Raw genomic sequence first — 21,757 nt, 5'->3', positions numbered from 1 at the left:
CCCCTGCTTAGCCTGAATATTCAATATTTAGAATGTGGTAATTTTACACTGGATAAATTTTAATCTATATTATTATGAAAGGAGAACCTGCCCTCAGATACAGGCTTGCAAAAGAAAGAAGTTTCTCTTCAGAAAGGTAATAGTTCTGTGCCCAAACCCACAAACACCCTCTGATAGCCCAGAAAAACTGACAGCTCCAATGAAACTCGAGAGCATCTTCTTATTTCTCTTTATCATCCCAGATGATCATGAAACCAATAGAGAGAGGAGTTTTCAGGCAATCAGAACTTGCTGAGGTCCAAGCTTCCCATGCCTATCAGATGTGGTTGCACAGACACTTTCAAAGACAGTGCAAGGATGAGGTTTTACCTTGGCAGCTCCTTTCAGCTGGTACATGGATGGATCATCTGCTGGTTTGCTGGCAGCTCCTTTGGTAGCACCAATGAGGTCAGAGAGGGCCTTTGCAACATCCTTGATAGCATTGATCAGGACAACCTGCAGGGATGGGAAATGGTGCAAGGCTCAGGCAAGGAAGGGCAGTCTGCAGCAGGGGTGATGTTCAGAACACAGCTAAAAGGATCTACTCAATAATCCCACCCTTTCACCACCCAGTAAAACACACAATATTCTGGAATAGGAAAAGCTTAGCTGAGAGCTACAGCATTTCATAGACCAGCCAGAGTCTACAAAATTGAGTATTTCCTGTCACAGGAAGAAGCTGAAATGCTGATCCCAGGTAGGGTTTCCTTCTCTCTGCTCTGGTGCAGCCTATCCTCAAGTCCTGGGTGCAGTTCTGGGTGCCACAACACAAAAAGGACATTAAGCTCTTAGAGAAGCTTTCAGGTGAAGGATCTGGAGGGGAAGTTGAACTTCTCAAAGAGGTTATATGGAATTAAATCCTGAATAACTTGGTTGGCTTTAAGTCAGGAAAAGTCAAATCTGGGAATACTGCCTCCTCAACCCAAGCTCAAAGACAAGAGTCCTAGACAAGGATTTGTTAATTATTTCAGGGTATTATTGGAATTATTGTCTCCTCCCAATCCTTCTCCTTTGCCCTTTCAACTCATAAAAAAGTGTTTTGATGGAATTCAGGAGAGTTAGTTTTAAGGAAAATGTGTAAAGATGCATGACAAATGAGAAAGAAAAAAAAAGGGGTAATCACTAGAAACAAGGACTTCTCAATAACTGCATTTCTGTAGCATTATAAACAACTATAAATCAGCCTCACTCACCCCTTTGTGTTTGCAGTTCACTGTGACTTATACAACAAGAGAAGGCTTTGCTTTTTCTGAGTTTATTTAACTTTTGGTAGCTTAGAAGCATTTTGATCACATAAATAAGAAAAAGACCTGAGAGTTAGGACAGAATTAGGGGATTCTCTGTTGTCCAGCCACCTATGTCTTGGGGCAACTTGCAACATAAGCCATCTGAAACTATCCCAGCAGGTAAAGTGCTACTGTTATAAAAAACATTGAGAGCATTGAGTGCTGCATTTAGGACACAAAATGCACCTATAATATCAAAGTGGCAACAGAAAATTTCTCCAAATAAATAATGACTTGTGCCCAAGAGTTTTTACTCTGAGTAATGTATTCTCAGCTTTTACAAAGAGAAAAAAGCCATGTGTGATAAATGTTCTGCAGATGGTGCTGATTTATGGAAATTCCCTTGTTAAAAAAAAAAAAAGAAAGAAAAAAGTGCTCCCAGCAGTATTTCCCTAGAGAGGAACATGTCAGGAGTTTAGTCCATCACACAGGTCAAACAAAACAGAACACACATTTGCTTCAGAGCACTCCACAGGCACATCTGGAATATGCTGCCAATCTCCATTTCACTGAGACCCAAATGAACAGCTGAAGAAATATTAGAAACAACCCACATTGAAAAGTTTCCTGTACCACTGACAAACCAGTCAGGTATAGGTAGAGAATGGCAAGAGCCTGTCAGGCTGCAGAGATGACAGTGCAGAGTCCAGCTGGAAGCTTTGGAGCAGCTTTAAGGACATGCAAACTCTTCAGAACAAAAGAGCCAGGGGTCCAGTCACAAGTCAGTAAAATGAGCCAAATACTTTGCCCAAAGCATCCCAGCTGGAACACAGCAGTGAAATAAAAGTAGAAGTGTTACACAATGGCACCACCATTTCCACTCAATGCTTTAATCTCTTGATTGTATTCTGAAAAACCAGTGACATCTGAGTAAACCCAGAAGTGTCCCACAGGAGATGAACCCTATTCTGTTGCTTAAAAGCAGAAGTCCCACAGAGTTCTCCCAAGTGAAAACTATCTCTGTTCTCCTTCAGAGTAGCAGAAATATCTTAAAGCATCTCACCTGTGTTTCAGGATCATCAGATCCCAGGCTTGCTGCTCCCAGTTTGACCACCTCAGCAAGCTGAGTGATGGTGTTAGCTGAGGACTGAGCTGCTTGGGCCAGTTTGTCCTGACTTGAGGCAGCACCAGAAACCAACAATTTTGTGTCTTCAACTAAAGCTTTTGCTGTTTTCAGGATATTTTCCCTGTAGCAGAAAAAAAAAAAAGAGGAAGCAGGGAAGGAAGTGGAAAAGGAGAAGAGGAAAAAAATGTGTTTTCCAATGTTATGGTGACTAACAGCCACATAAAGGAGCTGATCTAAGCCATCATGCCACTGTCTGCTCATAACATACCACAGGTCAGGGTGTAAGTTAAAAAACAACAAAAAACCCCCAACTATTAAAACAGTAGCAGAGCATTTTGGGCAGATGCAGGGAAGTTTAGTGAAATGACCCCATCTTGGAAAGGAATTAGACAGGGCAGTAGCAGCAGAGAGCATTGATTTGAACATCAAAACCAAATCTGGCCATGCTGTGATACAAGTACTGGCTAATGAATGTCTATATTAATCAACATATTGTAAGAAAACTAAAGTAATAATCTGTGAGCACAGCAGTAGCAAGAACAGGAACAGGGAATGTGTCCTAATCAGGGTTCCCTCCCCACTTCCCCCATATACGTGCTCTGATGTGCCAGAACAACAAATCCAAAGCAACATCTGGGTAAAAGAAGGAATCACTTTGAGTGTGCAGTTCCCAAACAAGTCAAATGAACTGAACCTAGAACCATATTCATGGGGAATGTCAACCTGCAATTAATGTCACCTGCATGAAACCCCCTGACTGGGGAGGAGGAAACTAAACCTGGCCATGTTAAAGTGATGGAAAATGCTGGGGGATTATTTTGTTGCAGGTGCTACTTAAAAGGAATACTGGGTTTATCTCTGCCCAAGTGGAAAGGGTGTGGCATAGCTGTGGTGCTTCTGTGTCCATCACTGCTGTCCACAGCAGCAGGAACCATAAGCATGATTTAGCAAGACAAACAGCCACACAGTCAAGAAGGAGCTGCTGGAAAAAGTATATGAAAGATTCCTCTTCAGTGTCATGCACAGCTCATTTTCACTACTGCAATAACAGCACATGGTAGTCTATGCAGTGAGACAACTTGAATTAAAAACTAACAAACAAACAAACAAAAAAAGAGAAGCCAAAATAGTGCTATAGTTGCAGTCTTCTGTTGGAAGCTCTGCCACCAGATGTTCTTCAACCTTTTAAAATACTTCCATCACAGAAAGAACCAAACTCAAGTTTGCTGTACTCTACTGATACCCCATTCTCCTATTTCTCCTCTCACTCCACTGCTAACCCAATTCCATTCACAGGAATCTAGAAAGGTTAAAAAATTCTCTTCTGGCAGCTCCACTGTCCCCTGTGCAGGGGCTCCTCATGCCCCTCAGTGCCACTGACCTGTGGTCAGCAAAGGACTCGTTGTTCTCAGCATTGAGGGTTCCAGCAGTGGCAAACATGATGGTGGTGTCCAGGTCTGCAATGATGCCAGACACGGCACTGGCAGCAGTGATGCAGGCCTGGGTGCCTTTGTTCCCTGCCTGGAGGGCAGACAGCACCAAGGAGACCTAGAACCAACAGAGCAACAAGGCATCATTACAATAAAGCTGGTCCTGTGAGTTATGACTCTCTTTATCAGCTTTAACTTTACTCACAAGACACTGCCTACCCCTGCCTAAATTTGTGATTGTTGCTATTTCTGGGGCACATTATGGTGGCAAACTGGCACAGCTTGGAGCCCATTAACACAGGCCGAACCAGTCTGAAATCTGAAAGCAACTGGCACTGACTCTCAGTGTTTGTGCCCAACAAAAGGAGGAAGAGGCCACCAAAAATGGTCAGCAAAGCCAAGCTACCCAGGCCACCTGTTCAAAGGGGATGTTTCCCAGGAACAAAAAGCCCTGGAGAGTTTGAAGATGCAGCTCTAGGCCAGTCTTAAAAGGGGAGGATGTTGTTACATATAAACTACATGTCAGTGACCAACCTCAACTCAGTAACTGTGGCCAGTGATGCCTCCCAAGGCATCAGTGGCATCTCATGTCTTAGGATTTAGTTGCAACCCAACCTCCCACTGAAGCAAGGCCTGAGCAAGGGCTAATCATGGGCTAATCCAGCACATGAACTGCACTGAACTTGAAAGAGAAGTCAGAACTTGGGGTAATTCAGACACTGTTTTTCTAGAATGCGGAGTTAAAATAAACAATTTCCTGAGTCCAGTTTGAATGGTTTTCTCCCCCTGTGGTGCACAAACACGATGGGGCTGTCCCACCTTCTCTGTGACAGCACGAGCACACTCTATCAGCTCCCTCTTGGTGTAGCTGTCTGTGGGGCAGATCTGCAGAGCTCCAGCTTTCTGCACAAGGAAGATGCATCCGTGGCCAAGCTCCTGCACCCGAGTCTTGATCTGGAACCCGATCTAGATGGAAAAGGAGGTACAGGGAGAAAGCAATCAAGACCAAAGCAAATAAAAAAAATGTCATACTGGCACACTGTGCCAATAGAAAGGGAAACACAGTCACTCTGGGGAGTCTTTATTATCTTTATTATGCTCTCTGCAGAGATCAGAAACAAAGGACAGGTGTAAATCCATCTATGCACAAAGTACAACCCTGTAGAAGGCTCACTGATGAAACAGGAGCACCAGAGAACCAGAGCCCAGAAAGAGAAGGGATAAGGTGTGTACCCCAGTCAGCATGAGCTCTAGTCAAGGTCCATGTGATGTGTAAAAAACACACATTTACTCTATGCTGCTGAAACTGGGTCAAAAAGTGTAGTACTCTGTTTGGTTTTGAACCTCATACAGTCTCCAGTGCCAACCATGTACATGCAGAGCACTGAAACATGGAAAATCCTGATTTATTAATAATCCTGCATCATAAGATGCATGGTCTTTGTTTGGAAACAGTTTCAGTACCTGCATGTAATTAGGTATACAGGTGTGATTTGGGATTAATCAATGAGCAGGAATCACAGCCATTAGTATCACAAATGGAATTATTTCAACCTGAGGCAGAAAGTAACGTGCAGAAATGGCAATTCAATTTAACAGTATCAAGCCAAGTGCAAGCCATTGCTTTTCATGTAGCTACTGAGCACAAAACACTCAAGTAGTGTATCAGCAGCTTGTGTAAGTACAAAGTAAAAAACTCTTTGAAGGTCTTTTATCTCGATAATATGAAACATTTGGAGAAGGTGAGATACCCTCTTACCCCATCTTGACAAAGTATGTCTGTGCTCCATACCCAGGGGCACAGAGTGAGAAGAAGAGAGGGGCAAAAGGGTTACTGTAGTTGGGCTCAGAGAACATGAGCAACTGCCATGACAGGTTACTGCAACTGAGGTGAACAGTCTGCTTTCCTCACTTAGCAAGAGGCACATGAGACACTTCTCACACATCTGACTCTGAGCTACAGAACGTGTCCTGTCAGCAAAAGCCACTTGTGCTCCTACCACTTGCCTGCATCTCACTTTCAGGACAGGAAGTTACATTTAAAATCACTTACAGGCAAGATAAAAAAGCATATGTAAATTTGTAACTTGTCAAACCCGTGAGACGAGGGAGAGCTGTGCAGTGACAAATGGAGAGTTTCCTTTGCGTTTGCAAGATGTCTGTAAGGGAAAGCTTACAGGAGGTTCAGAACTCAGGAGGTTCTGCTGCAGCCTATGGGATTTTCCAGTGTTATCCCAAGCTGTTTGGCTCTGAAGCAGGACAGAGGTTGTGGCAGAGGGTTTCTGCTCTTTGCCTGGGTAATGCTTACAAGGGGGCTCTCTGGGCAGAGACCCCCCGTGTTAGTGGCACTGTGCACAGGGGAGGGAGGGGGCCCGGGACGCGCAGACCTCCTCCGGCTCTGCCGTAGCCGCGGCCATCCGGCCCTGCAGCGCCAAATGCCCATAGTCACTGGTCATTTGCGAGGCAAGTCCTCCCAACTCCTCCGGGTTAGTAACCGACTTAGTCATCTGCAAAAAGAACACAGGCAGGAGAGAAAGAAAAACCAAGAACTGGTTAATGCACTCCAGTTAGAGGAATGTTCACCTGCACAGCGGGGAGACCACTGGCCGTGGAGGGGACCTGCCCTCCAGCAGCAGCTCCAGGGCACACCCAAGCTGACATGCTTTAGTAGAGTCATGGTAACCAGGCTGAACACACGGGGTAACCACAGAGCAGCAGTTAGAGCCGGTAATTCACGCTCTGACACAGCAGGGCCAGGGGCTGGCACACAGTTATCTGGACTGGGAAGGGCAGTGGGGTTTGTGGGTCACAGCCACCTTGTTCTGCCAAAGGTGAGCTGACCTCCATCAGTCTCAGCTGTCATGGCACAGGAGCATGGAAATGGAAAAAACCCCTGAGGACTGATGCAAAACACACCTCAGATGAGGCAACAGGGTGAAGAAGAAACAGGCAGGACTATGTAGAACATCAGGATATATATGAATATAAACACTATATATCAGTGTAAATACCCCCCCAGGTGGGGGTCAGTCTCTTCTCCCAGGCAACCAGCAATAGGACAAGAAGGCAACAGTCTTAAGCTGCATCAGGGAAGGTTTAGGTTGGACATTAGGAAGAAGTTCTTCACAGAAAGGGTGATTGGGCATTGGAATGGGATGCTCACGGAGGTGGCAGAGTCACCATCCCTGGGGGTGTTTAAGAAAAGACTGGATGGAGCACTCAGTGCCAAGGTCTAGTTGTGCCACAGGTTGGACTCTGCTCTCAGAGGTCTTTTCCAACCTGATGGATTCTGGGAAATAACTGAATCTCTCTTTAGAAAAAGTCTACCATTTAATTCTTCTGAGATAATTCTTCTGTCTCAAATTAATGTTAGTAAAAGGCACAGTGTTCCATCCTTGGGACAAAGATAACTTTAGACAAATTTATACTGTGGAAGAAAGCAGAATCATCAGCCTGTCCTGACTACAAGAGCAATCAGCTTCGTGACAAATCCTGTCTGGAGCAAACATAAACAGTTCCCTCAACTCCCTCAAAAACAAATGAGCAACCACAGCGCTGTTCAAAAGGCAAACACGTTAAACATTACTCAGGAACAATCTCAGTTCAACAGGTGTCACTTTTTCTTTTGTTAAAACCAGTGAATCACAGAAATGTAAGAAAAGGACAATGTGAGATGCTGATCTGCAGTCATTCATTGAGTATTATATGGCTCTAGAAACACTGATGTTATTTCACGGGCTAAATGAAACAAGCTGACAGGGTAACCTGAAGTCATCAATAAACAAAAGGTGGTATTTCAGCCCAATTAAATGGGCTGATGAAAAAGCATGTAGGTTAAAAGTTTTCCTTTTATTTCTCCTTGAAAATGAGCCAAATACTAAGGTTTTGTGCAGAAGAGCCACTATACAATCCAGCATTCCTCCCACAGAGGCCCGTGATCACACCACTAAGATGCAAGAGTTAAATAAATTGACAAAATTACCACTTCTTTTGCTCTATTACCCTTAAAGAGATAAGTTTATTGAAAATTTGATGCTCAAGAATGTCACAACACTGTGCAAATAATTCCATGTTCCTTATGCACAGAGTTGGCACCCTCTTGTAAGCTAATTTCTTACCATTTCTTGGGCTGTGACAGCAATGGCTTTAGAATATTTCACCACTGTGGTCTGATAATCAACAAAGCTTCCCTTGGGATCTGGAGGTGTCCCTTCATCCAGCTGCAAGAAAAAGGGAAAAATACGGCTTTAAAAAAGTCACCACCAACAGCACACTTTACAAGGAATATGAAATTGGACATATAATACAATTTAATCTCCTCTCTCTCAAGATACACAAGTGAAAACAGCACACCAGGATGCACAGAAAAGCTCAGCAAATACTTCAGCCCAGGATTATGAGCATGGAAGATACAGAGAAAGTACAGTGCAGAGTTTTTGAGCACGAAGTCCACTTTTCACACTAGGTCAAACAACCTGCACTTCTCAGCTAATACAGAAAGGAAGGTTCAATGGTTACAAACCACAGTGTTTGTGCCAGGAGGAAATGTCAGATTCTTTATGTGCTAAAGTCTTCAATTCTTAAGTCAGGATAGGAAAAGCCAATTATTTGGATTGAACTCATGGACATTTTGCAACTGCACATCTTCAGCAGAATGCATTACAAAGCATAACATGGCATTTAAACCTTTGACATCATTTTGTCTGAAAGCAACTTGCTTCCAAGTTGGCCTGCTGTTGATTTAGGAGACTAACATGAAAGATTAGGAAGAAAAGGAAGCAAAAATAAGAGGCCACTTGACCTAAGATGGCAGCTCAATGCCAGCATATTGCTGAACAAAAATATTTTGTAGTAATTCTCCTGAGAGGTACTGGGTAGGTTGTAAACACAAGCACCACTGCCCACATCAGTTTTATTTCACAATCTGCAAAATCAAATAATCTTTAGGTTTCCTGTGACCTCGTGTCATCACTGACCACTGCCAGAATCAACCAGCACCGGCTCCTCCGAAGCCCTGCAATGGAGCACAAAGTGACAAAGGGCTCAGGATTCCCATGCTCACCTTGGTCATTGCCTCTGCAATGGAGTCTACCATCCCTCCAACCATGCCAACCTCGCTGGCAGCTTCGTTCAAGGTGACCATGATGTCATCCACAGCCTCCTTCATCAGCTGTGCCGCCTCGGTGATGGCATCGTGCGTGTGAGACGCCTGGAGGAGACAACATGAGCAAACAGGGACAGGCAGAGGGTGTTCTCCATGCAAAACAACATGCAAATCACAAGTGTAAGAAATGAAAGCAGTAACAGCACTGAAGGCAACGCTTCAGGGCAAAGATGATCAGTGCAACACCACAGCTGGGCAGCCAGAACAAAGTTTGTGAACTCCTACAAGAAGGATGTCACACAACACTTTAAGCCTCTTAGATAAGGCCCTGCAGTGGTTTTAAATACCCTCTAAGGACTGTGGCTCTTTTTAAGAGCCAATCACACCTGAGTTATGGACTGTCATGTGCTGTTGTTGCTCCATCTCTGGCACACTTGGGAGGGTCCCCATCCCATGGGGCCATGGACCAGACAGGCCCTGTCCTTCAACCATTTCTTTCTGGATCAGAGCCCAGATAGCTGCTTTCATACCCTGCCTTAGTGTCCCCTGAGAGGGTGCTGTGAGGCAGACTGGAACCCTGACATGGGGAAATGTTCCATCAGTCAGTGGCATTTTCACTGCAAACACTGTACAGTAAGTAGGTGCTGGCTTTTCTGCCACACCTGCCCTCCTCTCTCATCCTCAGTTTCACACAACCACCTTACCTTGGGGTTTCCTCCCCCTTCTTTGGCAGCATACAGCATCTGCAAGGCAGACTCTGCTAGTGTCTTGCTCTGGTCCAACACAGTCATCTGTTGCTGATGATTTAGTGTCTTGGATGCCACACCAACTGCTGCTAAAACCAGGGGCTCGAAATAACTTGCCAGCTGTGTTACCTAAGAAAGCCAGAACAGCCACAGGAGGACATGAACCACATTTCTCAGGTTTAACTGAGAGGAACCACATTTCTGGGTGACTGTGGGGTTGGCTCCAGGAGCACACACTGCCCTAGTGCAGTGTCCTGTGCAGTGCTGGGTTTGTACCCTGTGTCCAGCCCTTCTGTCTCCCCCCACCTCCCACCTCCTCTGTAAAGCCACATGTCTCCTCCCTGGGAAGAACATGATCCTTTGAGGTCATATAAAACCATTTTCAAGACTGCCACAGGAGCCAGATGTTACTCCAGAGCATCCCCTGAAAAGCATCCCCTCTGTGCAGGGGGGGAATACTTCAATCTTTGCTGGGAACAGCAGATAACAAATGGGACTGCACTGGGCTTGGATTGCTCAGTTCACCTCTGGGACTGCTCATATTCACAGTCTCTACTCCCTAACCTCTCAAACCACCTTCACCAGAGTCTAGCACATCCCTGGATGGTGCTCAGCTGTGTGAGGCACCACTGGGCCAATGTCACCTCCAGATGTGGTTCCTCACTCCTGATGCCTGAGCACTTCCCTGAGACAGCCACGTGGCCCAGCCCTGCAGTGTTTCTTGGGCTAAAAGGACCCAGTGCTGGTCTGCAATGCAGTGGCTGTGACAGACCAAGAGGGCAGGTGTGGGACAGACCAAACACATGGGGTTTGCCCATCAGTTATTCACTTGGGCTTAGCAGTGATTGTAGTATCTAAAGGCACAGTTCTTTGCAGCTTTCATTGCTGTGTTTTAGTCCTCAGAAACTTGTGGAGGTTGTCTCTCTGTCTTCCTTGGTTCCTGATTAGATTTACACTCATTCCAGGGAAACCCCTGCTTTTGGCTGCAAATGTATTATAGGGAAATAAGCATATATTACATATGAGTGAATATTTTTACAGTCTACCTGTCATCTGACACATCTTCTCCAAAGCCACAACAGAAATCCATGAGACTTTGTTTCCATAGTTTTTACTGGATACAAAACCACTGTACTGGTTTGGGCCAAATTATTCCACCAAATATGCACAATTAGTCCACTGTGGCATCATCTTATAGACCCAAAGGCTCAGAAATTCAAGTGTGCACATGTCTGTGGGGGCTATAAGCAACTTTCTAGGAAAGGGGAAGGCTGGCACAGGGAAGAAAAATGGCAGTACTTCATGTGCTGGAAAACATATTGAAAGGTTCACTCCATCTAAATGATTATGTGGATAGCCAAGAGTTGTAACATTTTAAGTCCTGGTCAGATTTCTTTTCTAGTTTGCTTCTCAGATGATTAAAGAAAAAAAAAGAAAAGTAAAAACTAAACCATAGGTATAATTTCACAAACATAAGGCCTTTTACACTCTGCCAAACAAACAGCATTCACCAGGAAAACCAGGCTCAACTCAGACCAATTTTTACCTAACAAGCAGGAAGAGGAATGTGACTCCCTAAGTACCTGCACCTTAGCAATCCTGATTTGTTGCACTCCTCGAAGGGCTGAGTAAACCAAGAATCAGAACTGCCAGTACTTGGGAAGTTATGAAATATTTGATGGTTATCCAAAGCTGAACAGAGTTACCTGGGTACAGTTCTGGAAGAGCTCTCAAGCTGGCAGAGGGGCTCCTTCCCAGTATTAAATGCACTGGCACAAAAAACTTGTGGCTTTTTTCTCTCAGGAATGTATCTTGATTTTTGGGACAGACATCTCATGAGTTTGACCACACTTATACTCCATATAACAGAGGGACACAGTTACACAAAGCCCCTCACCAACAACCTCAGTGAAAATATCTTTCCTCTGGCCCCAAATGTAAACAGGTTTATTTGGTCTCGGCTTTGAGTGTTTGAAAATTCCAGACCTTTCCTCCTCACACATGCTTTCTGCTGCTCTCACAGGAAGAGAAGCTGCTGTGAAAGGAGGCTCTCCCTGCCATCCAGCTGCCCCTCTGTGGGCACAGCACATACCTTGTGGCCCAGCTGAGCCGCCTCCCCCCGCGCTGCGGTGGCGATGGGATCGATGAGGTGCCCGATCTCCTGAACCACTGATGTCAGCTGCTCCTGCAGGGCCTGACAGGGACACAAAGGTCACTCACCACCACAGCTGTTCCCTCCTCAAGCTGGACAACACTGTGACAACCCCCCCATCAGCCCACACTGTTGCACTGACCCACTGTGGGAGGATGCAGAAATCCACACTGCCAGCTTTCTTTACACGCTCCTTCCTTCTCCTTTCCCCTCTTTGAACCCTCTTCTTCTTTGCCCTCTGTCAGAAAGGCCTCCCCTCTTCAGGTTTATATGGCCAGCCTGGGGCAGGTGACTCCTTCCCACTCCAGCTGACAGCAGCACACAGGGGATAGGTGACCTTTCTCACTGCCCTGTACCCAGTGTCCTCCCAGCCCCAAACTATTCCTGCACTGACAAAGATTTGGTATTGCTGCACCAATCAGAAACCAAGCAAAGCTCTGCTGCAGACTTTGAAGCTTGCAGGAGAAATCCACTGACCAAGGAAAGATAAAAGAAGAATGTTCCACCTCTGGAGGACAGAGATGAGGACTGACCTCCTGAGTCCTGTCTGCAGGACAGGAGCAAATGAAAAGCATATTAATGGCCTGGTTGAGACCTAAATACTGGCTTTTAATTCAGAGGGATTTGATGTCTTGGCAGACACTGAGATTGAGCTCACTCTCAAAAGGCAGGAGAAAAGAAATACTAATTTTGCCCTTTGTTACATTCCTGTAGTGCTTTATAAATAAATGGCATCTTTGGTAACATTTATTGCTGTTCGACCTGGGGTCCAAGATGACTTCATGGTTTCAATAAAAAAGAATTCTCACATATTTCCTGCAATAACATCCTTTGGTCTCACATGGTTCTGTTGTGCAGCATTACAGCCCAAAGAAGCCACTCAAATAAACATGTAATTTCAAGGAGCAAGAATATGAAAAGACACTTAACACCAACCTGAGAACCTCAACGTGAGTTGCTGGGGGAGGAGAAGGAAAGAGGGCAGGGAAGGGGGCTGGTGGCAGAGAAGGAAGCTTTCTCTATGTGAACAAATCAATATCAACTTCAGATTCCACTTATTTAAGGACAAAATAGGCATTATGAAAAAGGACATCAACATTTACATCACAGAATTACAGACTATTCTGAGCTGGAAGGGACCCACAAGGATCATCGAGTCCAACTCTTAAGTCAGTGGCCCACACAGGGGATTGAACCCATGACCTTGGCATTATTACAACCAAGTTTTAATCACTGGACTTATAGTAACACATCAGTGTCAGTAACACCCTGGTTTCCACATGGCAAAGCAGCACAGGAACTCTAAATATCAGCCTGGCACATCAGCATAGGAAGGCAGAATAATATGTGGGTGGCAGCAAAAAATACCTACTTGCCCCCCTAATTCTGACTGGCGATTCCGATGCCTTTCCAGAAGCCACACCCTTGGGCAGCCTAGAAAGGTGCCAGTAGGGACACTCCTGCCCTCAAGGGCAGTGGGTTGAGCTGACAGCCTAGAAAGGTGCCAGTAGGGACACTCCAGCCCTCAAGGGCAGTGGGTTGTGCTGACAGCCTAGAAAGGTGCCAGTAAAGCCACTCCTGCCTCAAGGGCAGTGAGTTGTGCTGAGTGCTGAGCTCCAAACTTTCCAAGGTAGGACAAGCCACAGGGCAAGCACTGTTGCCCAGCACTGCTGCCTGTGCCCTGCTGTGCCCCTCACCTCCACAGAGATGTCATCCCTGGTGGCCAGGCTCTGGCTGACGGCGGCCAACGACGCCTGCTCGATGTCCCTGATGCACCTGTTGATGCCATCGATGGACAAGTCGCACTCTCGCTGCCCTGGGGCCTTGTCCCTGCAGGACAGAGACACTGGGCTGAGCCTGGGGCAAGGAGGCAGCTCCTGCAGGGTCACACAGGGCTAGGTGTGACCTGACAGGACACAAAACATGTGGGGGAGAGCAGCAAGGACCACAGCTGGCTTTGTTCTACCTGCAGGACGTTGGTATCTGGACAGAGTACACTTTCACACATACACACACAGACTCTGCTTCTTTCTTAATGGTTAGACAGAAAAAAAAAAATGGTTGCCTGAGAAGAAAATCTGAAATTCAACTTCCTTGGGATGACTAGACTGGCCCAATCATAAAGGTTATGATGAAAATGCAAGAGACACCAGGAAGAAACATTCACATTTCAATACAGTGATACTGACTGTCTCAGAAAACAATTCCTCAGGTAACAGAGAATATTAAAGCAAAGGATAGACAGCAAAGGTAATTTATACACTGTCTGACCCACCTAAAAAAACAAAAGCTGTTTCCCATGTGGCACATGCTCTGCATGAAGGTAATATTAGCTACAATTTTAATTGAGTACAGCATCCTCTATTACACTTACCTTAGGGTGAATGGGGGGTGGAACCAGAGGAGGAAAAGAGAACACAAACCCAGCCCAGCCCTGTGCTCCAGTCATCACTTTTCATTAAACATCCACGTAACTGGGCAGATATTGTGCCTCACACAGTCATTGCCACCAGGGAAAAACAACACAGTGCTAATGGCCATATGGTATTTCTCTATATGAGCAGCTGCTCCATTATTGCTCCCACTTTGCTCTCCCAAAAGACACACCTGATGGAGGTGATGAGACTCTTGATGGAGTCTGAGACAGTGTGGGAGTGCCCAGCCAGCACAGACCACGTGGGAGGGTCTTTGGGGTTGATGGCCAGAGAACGGGCGGTTTTGATCAGCAAAGAGGAGCTCTCCAACATGGTCTTGGCAGAAACCAGGATGGGCTCCTGTGCTCGAGATCCCTGTGGTCAGAAAGGGGCAGGAACAGGAAGAACATTCAAATGATTATTTGAGTTCATGCACACTTTTTGCTCCTAAAAGTCTGTTTCATTAACAGCATGAAAATGGTATTATAATTTCCTCCATTATTCACAGAGAGTCAACACAGAAATGGAACTAAAACAATCACAGTCCAGCAGCTTTCTCTAAAACATACTTAAGAAACATCTCAGGTTTAGGAAGGCACCTTCCAGCTGAGAAACAGGAGAGAACAACAACACTTGTCTCATCACAAACTACAGTACTATTGTTGAAAATCTACTTAATTTGTCACAAGACTTATAATCTCCAATAGGTGTGTTTTTTTCCCAGGAATTAGCTGGTTGGAGTACTAACTCTGAGTGATGACTGATGACTCTGACTGGATCAGCATCTCTGTATCCATTTTATTGCCTATACTCTCACAAGCTCAGGTACCACAGACCTGGAGGGCACACCTGGATTTCCATTACAGCTCCACACCTTTGAGATGCAGTCACTGCATCACCTGATATTGCCATTGGGAACAGAGCCTGGCAAAAGCAGGAAGCAGGAGAAAAAAACCCACAGAACCAACAAATCCTTTATCAGCATCTTCAAATTCTCTTCTGTTGTGGTTATGGGGTTTGAGGATGGAGAACTTGTGGGAGAAAGAGATAAAGCCCACTGGTGCCCTTCAGTCTTTTTCAGAACTAATTAGGTTTCATTTGTTAAAGCTGCTCTTGAGGGGAAAAGGGGCATTTATTACTGTATACCATGGAAGAATCCAGCTACCAAGGCAGGCAGTGACCTGTGCCCTATGCTTGGCTAACCAGAAGACCTACAGCACTTGCTGCAGCCAAACTGCTTTTCCTGTTGGTGGGAAATTCAAGGTCAGAGGTCCAGCAAAACCAGCAGAATGCCCTGTGAACACCCAGGAAACATTGTGGGGTCTGGTCTTTACACTCACTCTCTGCCAACACGTGTTTAGTTCAGTATTTTCAGCTCTTGGAGGGTGGAAGTGCAGCCTCCTGCCTTACCTCAGTGCTGATCTGGGCTGGGATGCTGACAAACTCTGGATTTGAGGCAAATGCTGTCAGATTTTCCACAGCCTCTATCAAAGGGGCAGTAGCAATTCTGCATTTGTTGCGGTTCTCTTCGGAGAAATCTCCATCCAGCGCCTGCAGGGAAACCAGCAGGGAGTTCATGGTTTTCTTACCAAAACTGAAGGCAGTTGGTTTAATTCTTCCCAGTTTTAAACTGCTGTGTGTTGATATTTAAAACCTCCTCCACAAACAGGGCTGATGCAAAGAGTGGGATCTTTTAGGTGTTTCTTAGCTGGTTATTGAGCCCAGGCTTTAAACTGCTGCTTTGCTTCGTGAGCATGAGCAAAGGTTTTTCTATCTCCCATGACTCTCTGCAGTTGTGTCTCAGCATCTCATGCTCCAAAGGGTGGAAGTGGCTAAATTCCACCTTTTTGTGGTTTGTGAAGATGGCTGTTTCCTACAGACCTATTTTTAAATTTTTCAGTTGTTAGCTGGTTTTTTTTAAGCAAACCAGTAATTTATCACTCTCATTTCCACACAAGTCAGCCAATCTCCCTCCTTCACAATCCCACAGCAAACATTTCAGCTACTGAAATCAGATTAGATCAGCTCATGGTTTCCAGAAGGGTTTAGAACCTCCAGTCCTCTATGGCTGCACAAGTATTATTTCTGCTTGCATGAAGAAAAACTACCTTCTGCCAAATTGCTGGCAGGCATCTGGAAAATAAAAAATTACTATTAACAGGAGACTATTAGCAACATAAATGGCTTCTGTTTGGCTCTCAGTAGGTTTTTTTTCTCTTATGTATAAGCTGTCAGAAATACCTACCACATGTTAAGCAACTTAACTCCATTAAAAACCTTCACATTCAGTTGTTTGCAGACTATTCTCATGGTGCAAGATCATTAAATACATCAGTGGTGAGAGGTGACATATTGGATAGGCCAGCTGTCTCTCCTAATATTAGTATTAATATTGCCCAATTTTTTCCAACTTGATTTCAGCAGTTTAGCACTGAATGTGTTTTCCAGCCTTCAAAAATGTAATTGGTGATCTTTTAAACCACCCACATCCAAGAAAGGTAAGAGGATATTCCTGCTGAAGGCAGAGCAAGGCCTGAAAGAGTTAAAGTGCCCAGTTCTGCTAAGAGAAGAAAATTAGCTGAATTACTCAATGCATGTTCTGTTCCACTACTCACTGAACCAAAGTCTAACACAACAGACTCCTGGGCCATAAATTAATCCCACTTAGACGTTTGAAATAGGTATGAGAGCCCAGAGCCAAGACTTTGTAGAGTTAAAGCCAAGATTTTACAAGTTTGACAGGTCATGTCATTGAACAAAGAAAAGGCAGAAGTCCAACAGTGATGAAGATGCTTCAAGACCACCCATGGGATGAAGTCAGGAGACTACTCCCCAAATTTCAAGCTGAAAGGAAAGCTCCATCCAAGGTTTCACCCACGGAAATTCAAAGGTGTAACTATGAACCCAAAACTGTATAAATGGCTTATTTTACACAAAAGTTTTTGCCCAGTATGAACTGGCTTTGTCTCCAATGTTGTTAATAAATACCTTTGCTGCTAAAAGAATAAAAAAACCTCTTAGCAGTTGTTTATTTTGAGGCTTTTTTGGTTTCACTCTCTGTTCTCATCCTGCCTCAACAGGAATGAAAGAAATGGGAAAAAAGCTCAAACCACAAAGGAAGCAGGAAGGCCAAGGAAGCAGCCTTTGTACTGTTGCCTATTCCCGTGAAAATAGACCCTCAAAAACAGCTTTAATGGAGAAAGATAAACAGGTTACCTTTATTAGAAGCCTCTAAGGTGCACACCAGAAGGTCTGCAACCTGTGACCAGGAATGTTACAACTTTTATAACTTCTCTAGTAATTTACAGGAGATATTAACAACCAACCATGATCTTCATTTCTCTCTGTGCCCCACCCATGGGGGTCTTCAGGACAGCCTCCTGGAAATCTTCCAGGACCTCTAGGTCTTCTTAGGTTTTGTCTTCTTGCTATCTACAGGTGGCTTCTCACTAACACCATGGCCTTGACAGGGCATGAGAAATCTCACAATCTTGTGGGAAAGAGCTTTAGCAACAGACTTCAGGATCTGAGCAACCTGGAAGAATCTATGCAACTTCTGTGGTTCTAAAATCTATAAAAAAACACACTAAATCCTTAGGCATCAGTACCTTGATGGTTTTCACCAGGTTGGCAGTGCTGTTGGCCACCTCCTTGGCAGACTGCACGAAGTGCCTCTTGGCCACGGGGTTGGCAGTCTTGGAGGACGCGATGCGGCAGGCGTTGCACAGGGCAGAGGTGTGCTTGGCCACGATGGTGGCAGCTGACAGCACCTGCAAACACATGGCACGGCGTCAAAGGGTGGCACCCTCCAGCTCTGCACCAGCTTCAAAGCACAGCTCCCTTGCCTGGACACACAGCAAGCAAAGGAACAGTGATGGGCTCACTGCAATCCTCTGGAATCACCTGGGATGGGCTGCTGGCTGGATCTACCAAATTCTGGCAGGCCATCTGGATCGCTTGGTTGGCTCTGGCAAACTGGATGGGGTCCACAAGCCCCTGCTGACCAGCCTGGCTGTTTGGATCTGAGATACCAACCAGGTAAGCAGCCTGGGAATGGAGAAAAGAAGAAAACAATCCTAAGAAATTATGCTAAGTCTTGGATCTTCAATAATTTTCCTATAAGTCATAGCACACAGTGCTCAGAGATTATTCAGAAATCATACTATAAAGTACAACCACCATTTCTTAGAGATTATTCAGAAATCATACTATAAAGTACAACCACCATTTCTTAGAGATTATTCAGAAATCATACTATAAAGTACAATTACCATTTCTTAGAGATTATTCAGAAATCATACTATGAAGTACAATTACCATTTTTTTTTAGCAACAAATCCATTGAAACCAAGCAGGCTTAGTCTTACCCTTGAAAAATTCATTCAGTCAAAACAAATCTGTCCACTGTTTAGACAGCTGGTATCCCTGGAAACATTCTTTTTCACTTGCATAGCCAACAGAGAGAGCCTTAATAGTCACAAGTATGGGCAAATTAGTTACTGTTAGCCACAACTGGAGGTGGTGAAGGTTTTTGTCAAGACTGGGTAGGAAACCAATTCATCAAAGGCAGGACCCCTCAGGAGTGCAGGTGCTGCCTCACCACAGCTCAAGGTGTCTCATGCCCAACCCTACCTCCTCTTTCAATGAGTAATTTTCCTGCCTCTCAACAAGGGGGACTTGTCTGAACTGTCACAACCATTCCTGCAGGTCTCTTGTATCCATTACAGACACGATTCCCTGTCACCTCAACATGTCACTCAGGCAGCACAGGGTGAGGTGTGGGGGAGAGCAAGTCCACTCTGAGACATTACATATGTGGGAAAATCCAGAGGTTTTCATGCAGAGCAGGATCCCCCACAGCCAAATCCTTCCCTGAGGGGGCAGGATCAGCTCCCTGCAGTTCACTCTGTTTTTAGAGCACTGAAACCACAGCAACGAGACCCCAATTTGTTGTAGCAGCTTAAGAATTTTGGTTATTCCAAAAAACATCTGAAACAGATTCCTTCTTACTCCTAATGTCTGAAATTAGTAGTGTTCCTTAAGAAGTTTTACAAACTAAAATGAAACTTGACTCATCATTTTTAAGTGGAGCTGCTTTTCTGAGCACTTCCCTGAGATGTAATTAGTTTTGAGGTTGAGCTGCAAACACGAATTCCACATGCTGCAGCTTTGCTTTCTCCTCAGCAGTTTCCTTCTGGATGTCATTGCCCTTCCTTATAAAATAAGCATGTTATTGCACCCTTCTCCTTGTGCAGCAGAGAGTGCACAACTCCTGTGATCTGGAATCACTGTGCAGCACAAGGTCATCATCTGCCTCACCACGAGGAGATGGAGCTCAGATCGACAAACCCACAACAGGAGCTTGCTAAAGAATAAAAACATACTTGCTTTACAGGCTTTAGTTTCTTACCTGAGCTGCTGCCTCTGTGAGGCCACAGAGAGCCTTGGATGCAACTCCAACACATTCTCCAAAGACTAAAAGGTCCCCAGTTTTTGCATTCTGGGAAATGCCTGCCATTGATTCTCCAAGAACCTTGGAAAGAAAAAAGTAAAGTTGATTCTCCAAAAACTTTAGAAATTCAAAACTAAAGTTACTTTGCAGATATGAATCCTTCAAATTAAAGGCAAGTGATTGCTGGCCTTGAGCCAATTCTGGCTCACAAACCTCTGAGACTTGGCTCCCTGAATTTTTAGCTTGTTAATGACTTCTCTGAACAGAGCACATTCCTGTGTGTGGTGTGAGGGACCAGACACACGGAGCAGCCCTGGACTGACAGTGCTGGACAGGAGCACTACCAGAGCTCAGGTGACTGTGAGGACACAGAGTGAAGCCTCATTACTCCTGCTGTCATCCACTAGTTAGAACAGCACTCAGGTGCCTTTCACAGGACAGCCAGTCCTGCAGGTGCTGTCAGCACACCCAGGGTCATCTTTGTCCCCAAATTCAGAAATTCAGTGTAAATGAAATGCACCTGGACTGCTGGCACCACCTGAATGTCAGAACACACAGGAACTCCCACAGTGTCACTGCTCCATTCAGCTCACTTTGCTTTAAAATTCCAAAGGAGGTGTGACTGCAGAGCATTAAATGCAAGATGACATGCACACCCACCAGGCACCTTCTTTTTCTTTGAGAGAAGGAGGGATCTGAGACAATTCCAACACATTTATCAAAAGGACACCAAAAGCAAGCTTCAAAGAAAGATGTGCAGCACAGTACAATTAAAAATAACATCAGAGGTTTCATACAGACTTTGGAATATCTGGGCTGCTCAGGTATTTCTCTGATCTCTTCTGCACAGAATGATACAATGGTATTTCATTGCCAAGCCTCCCATTCACTTTGGGCCATTCTAACATAGCTGCAGTCAAAATACATCACCAAAGTTTGATGTGCTGCCTCATGCACAGGAAAGGAAGGGAGAGATGAGAAACTTTAACAGCACTGCATAACAGTTACTTAATTAAAAATTAATTACCGAGGCATCGTGCCTTCTAAGTGACCAAAACCTGAAATGACCTGGAAGAGACCTCTCTCTTATCAAGGATTGCAGCCCACATTTTGGCTATAAACACTGACTGCACCTTCAACACATCTGATATGCACATGGAAACTTCTGAAAATTCCAAAATGCATTCCAATTAGCACAGGGGTGGAAAAAAGGAAATTACCTTTGAGTTTTCCATCACGCCCTCAATACAATCAAAGTAGGAGAGATCACTCACAGGCTCGTTGGGGTTGTCCAGCATCCCCTTCACTGTCTGCAATGAGAAAAGACATCTGGTTGTTGACAGAGCCTGACACACTGGTGGCTTATGGTCAGGGGGTGATGCTCAGCTCACACAAGGCAATCTGGTTTTCTGTCAGCTGTCACCAGGCTATTACATGGTTTCAGTATTTTAAATTTCATAAATCAAATGAAAAGACTGGTAGGAAAAATAGCCACTATTTGTTGGGCTCTGTTGGAAACACAAAGGGCTACCAAACTAAGTGCACATCCACCACTGCCAGCAGATTCCCCCAATATGCCTCTCTCTGTCAGAAAAATACATTCACTAGGTGGGTTTAATTTCTTTTTCTGAGGTGATTCTGAGTCCTGGAAATAGCAATGTGACATCTGTCACATATTTCTTGAGAAGAATGAAAGCAATTAGATAACAAAACTTGCAAAAAGCTGACAAATGCAGGAGGCTAATTCTTTTATACATAAAAATATCTGCAGTTGGTCTTTTTTCAAGTCTGGAGGAACACTGTTTTTCTGCCAAATATCAGAGAGAAAAAACTTAATCTTTCCAGTAAAACTGTTTAAGTATAGAAAGATACCAACAGCTGTATCTGAATTTGCTTTCCACCTGAAAGGAAATCAAGGCATGATTTTAAACACAGGTTTTTCTGGTAACAAAACATTAAGATAAACCTGCAGCATTTTTAACAGCCCAGCTATTGCTTTTTAAAAGCCTAAACTAAAGCCTTACAGCAATTAAAATAGAGAGAAAGGTGATGGGAAGAAGACAATTTC

The 21,757-nt window shown here is 44.7% G+C and overlaps 1 protein-coding gene across 4 annotated transcripts in view; it reads right to left on the bottom strand.

Moving 5' to 3' along the window:
* Positions 1-21,757, bottom strand: part of TLN2 (talin 2) — a 164,806-nt gene that overhangs the window by 30,732 nt on the left and 112,317 nt on the right. For all 4 annotated transcript variants that reach the window (XM_071568138.1, XM_071568140.1, XM_071568139.1 and 1 more), the window contains 16 exons: positions 20,910-20,999; positions 19,648-19,770; positions 18,141-18,284; positions 17,846-18,007; positions 15,648-15,788; positions 14,431-14,612; positions 13,521-13,653; positions 11,764-11,865; positions 9,630-9,800; positions 8,884-9,030; positions 7,940-8,041; positions 6,209-6,328; positions 4,641-4,787; positions 3,773-3,939; positions 2,329-2,512; positions 370-495 (listed from right to left, as the gene is read on the bottom strand). In XM_071568138.1, coding sequence (XP_071424239.1) covers positions 370-495; positions 2,329-2,512; positions 3,773-3,939; positions 4,641-4,787; positions 6,209-6,328; positions 7,940-8,041; positions 8,884-9,030; positions 9,630-9,800; positions 11,764-11,865; positions 13,521-13,653; positions 14,431-14,612; positions 15,648-15,788; positions 17,846-18,007; positions 18,141-18,284; positions 19,648-19,770; positions 20,910-20,999 — 2,241 coding nt within the window. The remainder of the gene's footprint in view (positions 1-369; positions 496-2,328; positions 2,513-3,772; positions 3,940-4,640; positions 4,788-6,208; positions 6,329-7,939; positions 8,042-8,883; positions 9,031-9,629; positions 9,801-11,763; positions 11,866-13,520; positions 13,654-14,430; positions 14,613-15,647; positions 15,789-17,845; positions 18,008-18,140; positions 18,285-19,647; positions 19,771-20,909; positions 21,000-21,757) is intronic.

Source organism: Pithys albifrons, chromosome 13, assembly GCF_047495875.1.
Source record: "Pithys albifrons albifrons isolate INPA30051 chromosome 13, PitAlb_v1, whole genome shotgun sequence".
NCBI lineage: Eukaryota > Metazoa > Chordata > Aves > Passeriformes > Thamnophilidae > Pithys > Pithys albifrons.
This window is presented reverse-complemented; position numbering and strand designations above follow the sequence as displayed.